Genomic DNA, 14,628 nt, shown 5'->3' on the forward strand with positions numbered 1-14,628 from the left:
AAACAGGGCAACAGAAATTCCTACAAAAACTGTAGTAGATGGGTCTGAAATGTATTGGGATTGAGTAGGCATTAATATGAGCAAACTCAATAATGTACTTGTATGCTTATTAATTCCTACACTGTTTATATTCTATTTCAGGAGGTTTGTATACTAACAAGTTGTTTACAAAATATAGTTATATTTTTAAAGAGAAATTAAATGCTAAATAATATATTTTCAATTTTGAATATAGTTTTGAATTGAAATGTGTATCAATATTTGTTCAAAAGCAGATATGAATTTCTTTTCTTCAGGATGACAGGAATAAACAAGACTTTATAGAGGAGTAAGGAATTACAGAATAATAGAAAGTATAAACTTCAGTGCACAGGACTTAGCATCTTTTTCCTATTACTGTTTAATAATCATTCAATAAGTGTGCCCTTTGTTCCACTTTGAGTATGTTTCATTACAGGGTTAGTTTTGGATTTTTTTAAATAAAAGGAAAACATTAGAAATTTGTATGTGAATCCTGAGGTTATTAGCTGTATTTATTTACTAGATTTTTTTTACTTAATTTCAAACAATAAGTCTCAAGTTTCATGTTACTGAATAAGTCTTTTGTTTGCAGTCAGAACTCAGTTTAGAAATTTTCGAGCTTTATTGTGAGTTATAGTTATTACAGCCATAATAGGAGGCAGTCTTCAGTGAACTGAGTTGACTGAATTAGCAAGCCTTGGAAACTCTTTCTCTTTGTCTTAATGCCTTCAAGGTAGAATCACATTATCTACAGATGAATTCAGTCTGATTTTTAAAGACCTCTGGGGATATCCTTATGTCTCCATGGCAGCCCATTAGATTGTTTAAGAACAGTTACAGAAAATCTTCCCTTCAGAGAGCACAAGAAACAGCTGTAGCCTTCCTCTTCCTGGCCTGGGGCCATATTCAGTCTCTGGCATCTTTTTCTTCAGCTCTCAGCCTTCTTCAGCGATCCTGTGCTACTCAGATTCTCTTTCATTTTACAGCCTAGTGCTGGTATAATGTGGGCTGAATGCACTGTTAATATAATGATCACTATACTGTTTCTGTACCATATGCTCATATGCATGTGCCTCTTATTTGTTCTGGACTGTGAGTCTGTTATTTTATTTGGGATATTTTTGTATGAAATTTCTTGTGTTTGCTCTTTTTTTGGAATACTATTTTTAGATTGCTTTACTACTCAGCAATGTTTTATTTTGACTCATTGATACCTTTGTAATTAGTATGTCTTTATTTGTCTCCTTTTAAAATAAGTGTATTCTAGTCTAACTTTTCAAGTCCCTGATTACTGAGGTTAATGATAAAACTTAGCATTATTGATCTATGTCATGGTCACTTTCGGAAGGACAGATGTCATTGGACCTTTTCTGTTTGATGCTACTTACAGCATCATCTCATTTGAGCCTGGCCTTAGAAAAGGTCCTTGACTAGCTGTAATCTTTTTCAGTTGTTTGTGGGTTTGTTTTATTGTCCCTAGGTAAGAAAGAAGTCTCATGTCTCTCCTTAATCAGTAGTCTCACCTGATCAATCTTGCCCAATTTTTCAGATAGAAGTTTGGCAGGGAGCAAGTACTAAGTAAGGCACAGCAAATTACAATGCTATAGAAGATTGGTTTTAAAGATAATTTAGGTCACAAGCTCTGCATGTCTTAAGTCCTGAATACTGAATAAAAAGGCAATATTCTCTGAGTCTACTGAGAAAATAAATTTGTATTCCGTGACTATTTATAATAATACCCTATGCTGTACAACTCAGCTGTTCCTGGGAGGTTTTGTCATGGTTGATGATCAGTTTACTGCAATAAAGGTGTACAAGCAGGGAAGGTTAACCTAATGAGGCACAACTTTTTTCCCTGTAACAGAAAGATACTACCTTTTACAATATAGTTGTGGTATGGTTATTCAGGCTTATACAACTTTTATGAAAATTATTTAAATTTCACTTTGATTCCTTTTTAAAATTTAATGTGTTATACAAATAATAGTTTTCAATTGGGCAGTAGTGGCACATGCCTTTAATCCTAGCACTTGGGAGGCAGAGGCAGGCAGATTTCTGTGAGTTCAAGGCCAGCTTGCTCCAAAGCAACACAGAGAAACCCCATCTCAAAAATAAATAAATAAATAAATAAATAAATAAATAAATAAATAAATAATGATAGTTTTTATAAAGTTGTGGAAATTAGCTTGATAGTTGATATGTGTGCATAATTTTCAGTCAAGACCTTCAGGGAGGTTTATATGAAAGTCAAATATGAAATTAAGTCTAATAGATTCTGAATTTGTTATTTCTAAATTTGGGGTAAGATATTGGAGTATGTATGAAATTTATTGCAGTATACTTATTTGTATGTGTCTAAAGTATTTTATTATTATTTGTACTGGGATAGTTTAGGTGTATATATATATATATATTCGATTCATTATTGTATTTCTTATGGTGTTAATTAGAAAATATAATATGAAAACAAGAGAATGTTCACATGACAACTAACATCTGAGATTATAGATATAACATACCCCTGCATCAAATGAACCATAAATATTGGCAATATTTTTTGAAACTTGAAAGAATGAAAGGAAATAGACATTCCTAAGAGGAGTTACATACGATTGGGGTCTCTTATATCCAATGAGCCAAAATAAGTTTGCTAAGCCCCCTTTTGCCAGTGTGAAGTGTCTGAAGAAATACATGTCCTATCTTATGCTTTTAGGAAAAGTCTTCAGCCACTAGCAAGGACACAGTACTGCTGAAGTATTCAGACTAGTCTCCTGGCTGGAGACTAGAAGGGCTACAGAGTGAAAGGGCATCTCCAAGGAAGAGAACTTAAAGGTTATGTTGCTCTCAAACCAATCTAATGCCTGACTGGTTGGCATCTTGGAGGACAGGCTCAGAGAAGCTACAGAAGGGCATGTTGAAAAGGACAAGTGCTCTTGGAGACATGTAAGAAATCATCGATTGAGCTGGCGAAAAAACTGTTCCTATGAACTCACCTTTATCTCCTCAGTGTATACTGATCATCTCGGCTAGGCACTGAGAATAAAGCAGCTGGTAGAACACACATGTTCTCTGGTCTCATGGAATGACAGCCTTAGTAAAATCCATGATAAAAGAATCTGCACTGATTACTTCAAGAATAGTATTGTTACATAGTCTTTTTTACCTTACAATAAATTCTCTGTATTTATAAATAGATAGGTTGTGGGACCCATTAAGGGCCTATATAAAAAGTATCACATTTTGGCAATTTTATTTTTAATACTTTCATTGTATTATATGTGTATATATGTAAATATTTAATTAATATTAGGACATGTAGAGCACATATAAAATACCTTTAGGAATATGTGGAATAAGCAGCGTTGTAAAGATAAAAATAGGCAAAACTTGACTATATTTAAAAGAATACTGTCAATGAAAGTATTTGTGTTTAAGTTTGTAAATAGAAATTTATTCATAACCTGCTTACGTACACAGCAGGTATATACCTTCTCCCTATAGCTTGCGTTATTAAAGAAATGAAATCTCTTGAGCATTAAGGCAGTCCAAGGAGTATTATAATTTATAATTACTAGACAATTTTGTTTCTTTTTTCTTACATATCTGAAACTGAAATATATGTACTTTTTTGAAAAATTCATAATTTCTTTATTGTCTTCTTTGAAATATCAAGAGGCATAATTCAGTTCATTACATTTGTGTTTCTATTTATATTTAGGTGTGCACATGCATGTGTGGTGGGTTATAAAGACACAAGATCAATTATGTTCTTGTAGAACAAGTCATAGTCTGAACATTGACAATAAATTAGGTGTATTGCTTTTATATAAAATATGTTAGGTACTGTTATATATAGTATTAATATACTAAGGAAACTGTATAGTTATTTGAATTTCTCATGAAATATTCTTTTGTAAATAAGCTACATATAGATAAATTATTATGTTTGGACACTTAGTTTAAAAATATTTATTTCTATCCATTTTCATTATTCTTTGGTTTAGAACATTAATTACAAATATTAATAGTTATTAGTTTCCAATTTATTCGATTCTCTTCTAGTACATTTAAGTTTTTGAAAGCATGAGTAAAAATGAACTTAGTTATTTTTGCCTTCAAGTTTTCTTGAAATTGTGAGAATGAGATTGGATAAATTAATGATGTGAAATCTCCATGACTTATGATTTGTTCACTTGCTTGAATTTTTTAGATTTGAGAAATGTGTGAATGCCAAGGAAGTCTTGGAGGCTGATCTGTATCAAAGATTTGTCTTGGTGCTGAATGAGAAGAAAACAAAGATCCGAAGCTTGCATAAGTTGTTAAATGAAATCCAGCAGCTGGAAAAGAACATGAAACCTGAAAGGTACATCCCATGTGCTCTTAGACACCAGCTGTAAATGTAAGGAGACGGGCTTTACAAACTGAGGGCAAGGTAGATGCCAATTTTTAGTAATACGGTTTGTTTTTGTTTTATTGTAGTCTGGGTTTAGATACTCTATCGCAGGTGGATGCATTCTCTACAGAGTTTCTATTGACATTCGTGGTGTCGTTTAAAGTACAACATTCAAGCCGGGTGGTGGTGGCGCACGCCTTTAATCCCAGCACTCGGGAGGCAGAGGCAGACGGATCTCTGGGAGTTTGAGGCCAGCCTGGTCTACAAGAGATAGTTCTGGGTCGGGCACCAAAGCTACAGAGAAACCCTGTCTCGAAAAACCTAAAGTACAATATTCAGTCATGATCTATAAAACTGGCATCTTGGGGTATTTTGAAAGAAAGTGGCCCCCAAAAGAGTGGCACTATTAGGATGTGTGACTTTGTTGGAGTTGGTGCTGTTTTGCTGGAGAAAGTATGTCACTGTGGAGGTTGGCTTTGGTGGGAAGTTGGCTTTGAGGGTTCATATATGTTCAAGCCATGCCCAGAGAGACAGTCCATTTCCTATTGCCTTCTGATCAAGATGTAGTCAGCATTGTATCTTCCTGCATACCTCCAGTCTCCGCCATTAACGGTAATGCACTGAACCTCTGAAACTGTAAATGAGCCACCTCAGTTAAATGTCTTCCTTTGTAAGACTTGCCGTGCTCATAATGTCTCTTCACAGCAATAAAATGCCTGACTCAGAGTGTGTTTAATTTACTTATTTAATTCTTAGACTTTATGAACTAAGAAATATATCATTTAACAAAACTTTTCACCTCCTCCAAGGTTTAAGTTGGTTGAATGTCTGTAGTCTTTACATCTCAGCAATGTTAACTTTAAATCCAGCTAATGAATGCTAAATTCCATGGGGCACTTATGTTGTCTAATAAACGTATGTATTATTTTTATCATTGTCAAACTTTTTTATCTGTCTGAAACAATCTACAAACTTGATTTCTAAGGAAAAAATTCATAGATTACAAGTGGCTAGTATAGATTTGGATAATTTTAAGTGTTTTTAGTTATTAAGTCGTATAGAAAAGATTCAATTGCCTTGAATCTGAAATGAAGCATAGCTTTTGAATATCACAGTATAAAGCAGGTAATGTTTAATTTCAGCCTTTCCTAAGTCGGGTACTGGTCTGGCACTGAGGGCTACATACATATGATCTGAACAGCTATATAAGCACGCTGTTTTTCATTTGGGGGCAATTTAATGGAGCTGCTATCAGATTTTTACAATGCTAAGCATTTGCTCACAGGGATAACTTGGTGGAATGTTTTGACAGAATAAAATCTGATAAAATAATTAATTACTAATAGTGGGCATTAAACAAGAGTTTACTAATTAAAATAAAACCTTTCTTTTTGTGGTAGTTGTGAAATGATTTTTATATAAATCACATAATCCTCTCTATTTCTGTCTGATCAGAACCTTTTTTCAGGAATATTTTCTATTTGCTTATTGGTAAAGTAGATAGTTAGCCAGGGGTGAACTAATAATTTCCAATTCTGCTTTTCTGTGTTTCCAGGGAAACTGCATGTACTGAAAAAGCAGCTGACCCAGATGCAATTTATGATGGAAGTACCGATGAAGAAAGTGGAGCTTCCGTGCTGGCTGCAGGTGAGAGATCATCCCTATCTGTGTAAAATGTCTCTTGGGCTTACTGCTATAATAACCAAAAACATTTATGGAAAAGGTTTTATGAAAAACTGATCAAATGCTTTTTGCCTAAAACTTTAAAAATCTAACATTAAAATTAATATTAACCATAGACTGTAGCAGTTAGCAATAGCACGGCAAATCAAGCAAGCATACATACACTGGGGCTGTGTTTTCATTAAGTGAGGACGCATACACGAGAGACATCAAGACCTTGTTAAGTGTCAACAGATCAGAACTGGCTGCCTTTCATCTCAGAGTTTACAGAGCTGGGGCTCTGGGTAGAGTCTGGTGAAGTTGAAGTCTCCTCCTCATGAAAAAAACTTACTATCTTTTTAAAAGGATAATAGAGAACAGAGATAAAAGATGTCTATGTGGGGCATTTTTCAGGCATTTTTTTAAATCTTCCTTGACTTTTGCTTGTATATTATGATTTCAGATTTTGCGATTTTTTTGTTTTTGTTTTTTTTTGTTTGTGTGCATATATTTCTGTGCTTCTTCTTCATTTTCGTTTTGTTGTTCTAGTTTGTTTATTTGCCTGTTTGTTTACCAAAGAGAGACTAAAAGTTGCAGTTGAAGGGATGGACAGGTAAGGAAGATCTTGGTGGAGATGGAGAAGGGAAAACCTGATCAGAATATATCACATAAAATCATTTTCAATTAAGAAAATCAAAAAAAGGACAGAAACAGAAAGAAGGAATGCATCTTGGCGTTAATATCTAAGCCTCATTCAGTCCTGTGAATCAAGGTCCCAGCAGTTATTCAATCCTCTGAGTTATTTTTTAGGGTTATATAGATTTGGGGGGATATAGAAGTAGAGAACCTCTGAACTCATGTAACACTAGGAAAGTTTGACTTAAACCTGATATAAGTCCATTCTTTAGAAAAGATGTATATTTTAAACTATAGTATTTTTATTCTTCGAGAATTTCATGTAGGCATACAATGTGGTTTGATAGTATTGCGTCTCTCTACTCCTTGCCCTAACTACTCCAAATCCATTTACTACTCCTCCCTCAACTTAATTTCTTCTGTTTGGTCAGTTTTCATCATCCCACTGAGTCCAGTTTGGTGTGTGTGTGTGTGTGTGTGTGTGTGTGTGTGTATTTATAGTTATAGGTACCCAATGGTGCTTTGTCAACTTACTAGGGCCCATATACTTGAGGAAAACTCACTGGTTCCAGAAGCCATTGACCACAGCTCCTTGTCTAGGAGTGGGGTTCCTCCATAGTGGAGTATTGGCTTCCTGCTCTTGTATAGGCAGTTACAGCTGCTGTGAGTTCATGGGCACAGTGGTCCTGTAATCCAGGAGACACTGGTCTGCTCCAGTCCTTCCCAACTTAAAATCCTTCAGTTCCATTTTTCTTAGGTGACCTGAGCATTTAAGGAAGGGGTTGTGATCTGTACAGCCCGTATGTGACTATGAAATCCATACTCACTTTATTCTCTGCACTCTGACCAGCTATGGGAAGCTCAGCAGAACATTTCAGTGAGATGGATGGGATAAGGCAGAGCAGAAATTAAGGGAATCGGAGATGAGACCAGGAGCATAAAGAAACCTAAATTTCCAAAGAAAAGGAGGCATAAACTAGCAGCTGGAGGGAGAAGTGAAGAAAAAGGAGAGTTGTTTTTATTGAGAAGACAATAGGTTTGGTTACTGATGGGAACAGATGAACTTGTGAATTGGTTTATCGAGGACTCTGAAGGTTTGCACAATGACAGTTAGTTGGGAAAATGAATGAGCAAATCTCTAGAAAAGTCGTCAAGGTCAGTTGTGATTGAGACATATTAAACTAGTTAATTGATAAATCAAATTTTTTTTTTATTTTTTTTATTGAAAAAAAAATTTCCGCCTCCTCCCAACCTCCCATTTCCCTCCCCCTCCTCCCGCCCCTCTCCCCCTCTCCCACTCCTCTTCTCCTCCCTCTCCAGTCCCAAGAGCAGTCAGGGTTCCCGGCCCTGTGGAAAGTCCAAGGTCCTCCCCCCTCCATCCAGGTCTAGGAAGGTGAGCATCCAAACTGGCTAGGCTCCCACAAAGCCAGAACATGAAGTAGGAACAAAACCCCATGCCATTGTCCTTGGCCTCTCGTCAGCTCTCATTGTCCGCCATGTTCAGAGAGTCCGGTTTTATCCCATGCTTTTTCAGTCACAGTCCAGCTGGCCTTGGTGAGCTCCCAATAGATCGGCCCCACTGTCTCAGTGGGTGGGTGCACACCTCGTGGTCCTGACTTCCTTGCTCATGTTCTCCCTCCTTCTGTTCCCCATTAGGACCTTGGGAGCTCAGTCCGGTGCTCCAGTGTGGGTCTCTGTCTCTATCTCCATCCATCGCTAGATGAAGCTTCTATGGTGATATGCAAGATATTCATCATATGGCTATAGGATAGGGTCATTTCAGGTTCCCTATCCTCAGCTGCCCAAGGAACTAACTGGGGACATTGCCCTGGGCACCTGGTAGCCACTCCAGGTTCAAGTCTCTTGCCAACCCTTAGGTGGCTCCCTTAACTAAGATATGAGTTTCCCTGCTCCCCTATCCAACCTTCCTTTATCCCCAATCATCCCACTTCCCCAAGTTCCCCCCATCCTCTCCTTCACACTTTTCTCTCCCCATTTCCCCTTACCCCCAACCTACCCCTCCCCCAAGATTCCAATTTTTTGCCTGGCAATCTTGTCTACTTCCCATAGCCAGGAGGATACCTATATGTTTTTCCTTGGGTTCACCCTCTTATTTAGCTTCTTTAGGATCACAAATTATAGACTCAGTGGCCCCTATCCATGGCTAGAAACCAATTATGAGTGAGTACATCCCATGATCTTCTTTTTGGGTCTGGGTTACCTCACTCAGGATAGTATTTTCTATTTCCATCCATTTGCATGCAAAATTTGAGAAGTCATTGTTTTTTACCGCAGAGTAGTACTCTAATGTGTATATATTCCACACTTTCTTCATCCATTCTTCCATTGAAGGACATCTAGGTTGCTTCCAGGTTCTGGCTATTACAAATAATGCTGCTATGAACATAGTTGAACAAATGCTTTTGTTATATGATAGGGCATCTCTTGGGTCTATTCCCAAGAGTGGTATTGCTGGGTCCAAGGGTAGATTGATCCCAATTTTTCTGAGAAACCACCACACTGATTTCCAAAGTGGTTGCATAAGTTTGCATTCCCACCAGCAATGGATGAGGGTACCCCTTTCTCCACAACCTCTCCAGCAAAGGCTATCCTTGGTGTTTTTGATTTTAGCCATTCTGACCGGTGTAAGATGATATCTCAAAGTTGTTTTAATTTGCATTTCTCTGATCGCTAAGGAGGTTGAGCATGACCTTAAGTATCTTTTGGCCATTTGAACTTCTTCTGTTGAGAATTCTCTGTTCAGTTCAGTGCCCCATTTTTTAATTGGGTTAATTAGCATTTTAACATCTAGTTTCTTGAGTTCTTTATATATTTTGGAGATCAGACCTTTGTCTGTTGCGGGGTTGGTGAAGATCTTCTCCCAGTCAGTAGGCTGCCTTTTTGTCTTAGTGACAGTGTCCTTTGCTTTACAGAAGCTTCTCAGTTTCAGGAGGTCCCATTTATTCAATGTTGCCCTTAATGATTGTGATGCAAATTTTATTTAGATCACATTATAATACTAATGCATTTTCGAACATGAGAATTTTTTAACATTTAGAGAAAATATTTCCTTTACATTTTCCCTTTTTAGACAATTTTTATAGTTTTAATTAATATGTAACTACTTCATTTTCCCCCTAACCTTTCCTGTTTCTACAACATTCCAAGGTTCCTCCCTCTAACTTCTTTCATGCTGCCCCTCATTCTCAGATTGATAGCCTCTTTTTCCCCAGTTAGTTTTGCATCTGTCTATTCATTGTGTGTATTGATATGTATACACAAATATAAAGACACAACCATCTGAGTCTGTTTTTGTTATGTTTTCATAACTATTTCAGATGTAAGTAAAGTGCAAGAAAGAGAAAACCTATGTACTTTCCATTTTAACCTTTACAAAATTTTTAATAATTGCAGTGGACTTCGATTTTGTTCTTAAATCTAAATAGCATATCTCAACAATACATGTAGAGGATGAAAATTATCAAAGAGAAATACATCATTAAATATGTAAACATGAGATTAATGCCTTTTATGTGTTAAACTTATTCTTAGCAAAGCTTGAGTATAATTGTACTAATTTAAATTTGGCAATATTTTCCTTTTAATTTCCTATTTTTCTTTTGTTTTATGTGTCATTTATATAACTCCCATCTAACTATATATTTAACATGTAAGCCTCTGGTTCTTTTTAAATTTTTAGCTCTTTGGTCTTAATAAGCATGAATCTCAAATCTGAAACTGTTGATGTTGAGCTACAAAGTTGATTCCACAGATCTGAGAAGAAACATTGTATGTAAGACAACAGAATGTACCTCTGTAGATTACAAGCTTCTAAAATGAGCTGTTTTGCAGCCTGTAATATAGCTTATTCCATGACGCATGCCCCTGTCATTTAGATTCAGGCCTCATGCTCTCAGTGCTATGACTGGGAGCTCAAGTCTAAATTGACTCTTCTTCTTGAATGTCTAGCATTTTAGTGGAGAACCAAGCTTCCCTGCAATTTATAAAAACGTGTGTCTCTGCTGTAGCTTTTACTGTTTCAGCTATGCCCGCCTACCCTCTAGTAAAACAGGTGGGTGAAGAGTCAGTGAGGATTACTAGATTTACTGTGTCTTCAGAAAGCCATTTCTAAAAGTGTTTGAATGTGTAATTTGATAGTAATTTTATTATGGGACTTATGTTATTAGTTATTAAGATTTCTACTGTTCTCATGAGTTGTTTACATGATGCCCTGATCCTTTGTGGTGACTAAGGTTCACTGAGGTGAAGATCCTTCCTAATTCAAACATGTTCATATTTATTCAAGAGAATTTTTTGTTTTGAGGCAGAGTATGTCTATATGATCCTGACTGTCCTGGAACTCACTGTGTAGATCAAGCTTACCTCAAACTCACAGGATCCTCTCCTTCTGCTTCCTTAGTGCTGGGATTAAATGTGGGTGCCAACACACTCTTGCAAGACCTTTTTTTAATGCATTTATCTACAAATAGGATTGGATATTGATGTTTGAAAGAAATGTGTATGCAAGGGTATTCTTCATTCCCCCTGCCTCAAAGTGTTTTTGTTTTTCAATTAGATCCAGACAGGTTATTACAAATACTGTGAACCACCCTTCTCGACAGGAAATTGTGTTTGTGCCCAAATTGAGATAACTACTTTGGTTAGTTTAGTGAGTACTAGACCCTTGCAAAGCGATACTAAGCTATAAGGGCCCAAGTTTCAGTAATGGAATGGACATTTTTTATTCTGAACTCTTTAATGTTATTTCAGAACTGTGTTGATGCTGTAATAGTATAGCTGCTGCATGTTAAAACAAATTTAATTAGATATGAATACTGTAAGAATTTTAACCAGTTAAAGCACTTCAGATCTTACTATGGCTTAAAAAGCAAACAAATATTTACTAGAAAGCTAGATTTATTTCAGAGTGATTAGCTTTTTCTTTGAAACATTTTATGTTTAAACATCATATGTTTAATCAACCCTAATTAGCCATGATATAAAAAATTATGTGTAAGAATATTGGTTTTAATAAACAGTTATTCTATTTGAATAATCATTTTACTCATGGAAATTGGCATTATTTCTTAACATTGGAGAATATTTGAGTTAGCCTTACTAAAAAATCAAATACAAAAGTACTAATATAAAATGTTTTGCTTTTCATTCAGTGCAGAATAAAACAGCAAGTTATTAAAAACAAATAAAGAAGCTTTCTGTCCATTTCTCTGCATAATTATTTGCCCAAGATTTAACACATTATTTTAATTAATCATGCTTCTTTACCAACAGCAAGGTCCCTGTATAATTGCTGTCAGTCATTTGGGTTTCTACTTAGTTGCTAGGCTTCCTGGAAGGAAGTGTGGTTATAAAATAGCCTTTTTAAATAAATGAATGGCCATGCCAGGCAGTAGATGAATACTGATACAGCTGATTTTAAAAATAGAACAGAATCTAAAATTTCTAAGTATCAAAGGGCTTGTTACTTTGAACAGTGAATCTCCACTTACACAGGGGAGAGCAACATGTACTGCCAAAGAGATTACTCGGAGCATTAACCTTAGAACCATAACTATGGTCTTAATCTTATCCAGCATCCTTATCATAGATATATTTATTTAAGAATTCTAAATGGAAAGCTTGATTTGTCAAAAATTGTCTTTGTGCTGAAAAAACATTTTGGGTTGTTTCATAGCCATAGTGGGATTTTACATGTAAGCATTATTGCCAGGAGCAATATTATATACACTTTTCCAAAGGGAATGGAGTCCTAGAAAGGTCAGTACATTACCTTGGCCACATAGAAGAATTTTGTAATTGCCTTATAAAACAGTAAATTAGCTACACTTGTAACATATGGTTGAAATATAAAACACTTGGAATTCCCTAAGAATGAAAACCGAACCATTGACAGGAGGATATTGAGGACACCTAGTTCCTAGAGATCCTGTGTGTTGAAATTTGCCCTAGAGACTGTCTTCATCATAAGTTGTGCCAGTCAGACTTCATGTAGCATGAACAGAAATTTTAGATATACATGTTTCTAATGACATCTTTGCTATTTCTTTAGGTTACTTTTAAAAATACCTTTTAATTTTATATCTGTGCACTGTATTTACAGCATTTCTGTACTTCCTCCTGCCAAATTCATGGCCTTTTTGGAATTACTGTTGTTATAGACATAGGTATGTTTGTTTATATTATGATATATTGAATACAGACAAATGAAATGACTATGTAAATATAAACTGGTGGACCTTTTTAGAGTTGTTTATATTTATATTTAGAAATGACCACTTGGTATTGTCAATTAAGGTTCATCCCCCTTTGGGGGAAGGGCTGTCCCTCTCTCAGCATTTCTTAATTATCAGCATCTCTTCATGTAAAAGCTAAGAGAGAGACAACCATGACCCCTCCCCCCTTGAGATTTCTTTATCCACATTGGCGTGGCAACTGGTGTTGTTATTCATGTAAAGTAGCCATATTGTTTTGACACATTGTGTGCAGCTTCCCTGTCACATGTAGACAACACAATTTCCAAACAACTTGGTCCTCACAGTGTTCCTGCCCCTGCTTCCATGATGTTCCCTGAGTCTTCGATGCTAGATTGTGCTATAGGCATTTGACTTCCAGACAGCTATTTTAATTTTTTTTTTTTGCATGTTCTTGGAGGAACAATGAAATTGTATTTAAAATGTCTCTGAGTATAGACAGTAAAAAATGCTGGCATCTCCTTTTCAGTGCAAGAGTGGATCTAAAATTTATGAAACAAAAACATTTTTGAACATCCATAAAGGGTAGGCAGGAACACAAGCACTGCTTATACTTGAAAGACTAATAAAGTGTGGGTAGTAACTGGCCATCTGTTGCATTTTTATCCACGACTGCCATACTTGCTCTGTGCCCCTTTTGTGAACTTAGTGTGGGATTCTCATGGGACCTGGCAGACCAGAAGGGTTGGCAACTAATTTACATGGGACCAAAAAGACTCAATTGATCTTCCCAGAGGTTGAGATCCACATCTGGTGGCATTTCTTGCTGGAAGTAATGATCTTGGCAGTGGGGAATAAATGAGTTTTCAACAAAACCAGACATGCAAAGAGACAGGAAACCATGATCCATACCCAGTCGGGGAGAGTGAGGAAAGAGTCAATAGAAGCCTTCAGATTTCCCCCAGATGTGGAGTATGGTAGAAAAAGACTTCAAAGCACACTTAAAATATTTTAAGAAAACATACTCAAAGAATTAAAAATGAGCATGATAATATGTTAACATGAAAAGATTCTTACCAAGGAGATAGAAGTTACTATTTAATAAGTACAGAATGGGACTCTGGAGTTGCTGAGTACATCAGCTAAAGTGACAGGTCCATGAGGACAACCCAACAGGTGATTCAAGATAGCAGGAGAGAGTCCGCAGGCTTGAACGTGGATGAATAGCGTGTAATCTATGAGAATAAAGAACAAAATGTACCAAAGAAAGATTCTCAAATGCCTTTGGAATAGCCTCAAATGTGTTGATAAAAGTCCATATAAATTCATGAAGAGAAAATTATAGAAATTAGGAAAATGCTTGAAGAAATAATAACTTGCTTGAAGAAGATTTTATCAGAAAAAGTAAATATTCAAAGTACCTAAACTCCAAGTAAAGTACAGAAATGCATAATGAGACATTTAATCCTAGCCTGAAAGTCGGGTAGACAGAAGAAAATCATTCTGACAGCCACTGCCCACCCCAGTGCCTGCTACCTGTGCAGAGTCTCTGGTGCTGTTAGTTCCCATCTGAAGCACGGTTTGCGTAGAGTGAGGCCAGAAGAAAAATAATGGCATCAGCGGAGTGATGAAAGTAAAGAGAAAAATGTGAATTTGTAATCTTATATCCAGTAAAGTGTCTTTCTAAATGAAGAGAAAGTAAAG

At 36.1% G+C, this 14,628-nt stretch overlaps 1 protein-coding gene across 2 annotated transcripts in view; it reads left to right on the forward strand.

Moving 5' to 3' along the window:
- Positions 1-14,628, forward strand: part of Xrcc4 (X-ray repair cross complementing 4) — a 198,199-nt gene that overhangs the window by 70,165 nt on the left and 113,406 nt on the right. For both annotated transcript variants that reach the window (XM_057789572.1, XM_057789570.1), the window contains exons 5-6: positions 4,232-4,384; positions 5,970-6,061. In XM_057789572.1, the coding sequence (XP_057645555.1) occupies positions 4,232-4,384; positions 5,970-6,061 (245 nt within the window). The remainder of the gene's footprint in view (positions 1-4,231; positions 4,385-5,969; positions 6,062-14,628) is intronic.

Source organism: Chionomys nivalis, chromosome 15 (genome assembly GCF_950005125.1).
Source record: "Chionomys nivalis chromosome 15, mChiNiv1.1, whole genome shotgun sequence".
NCBI lineage: Eukaryota > Metazoa > Chordata > Mammalia > Rodentia > Cricetidae > Chionomys > Chionomys nivalis.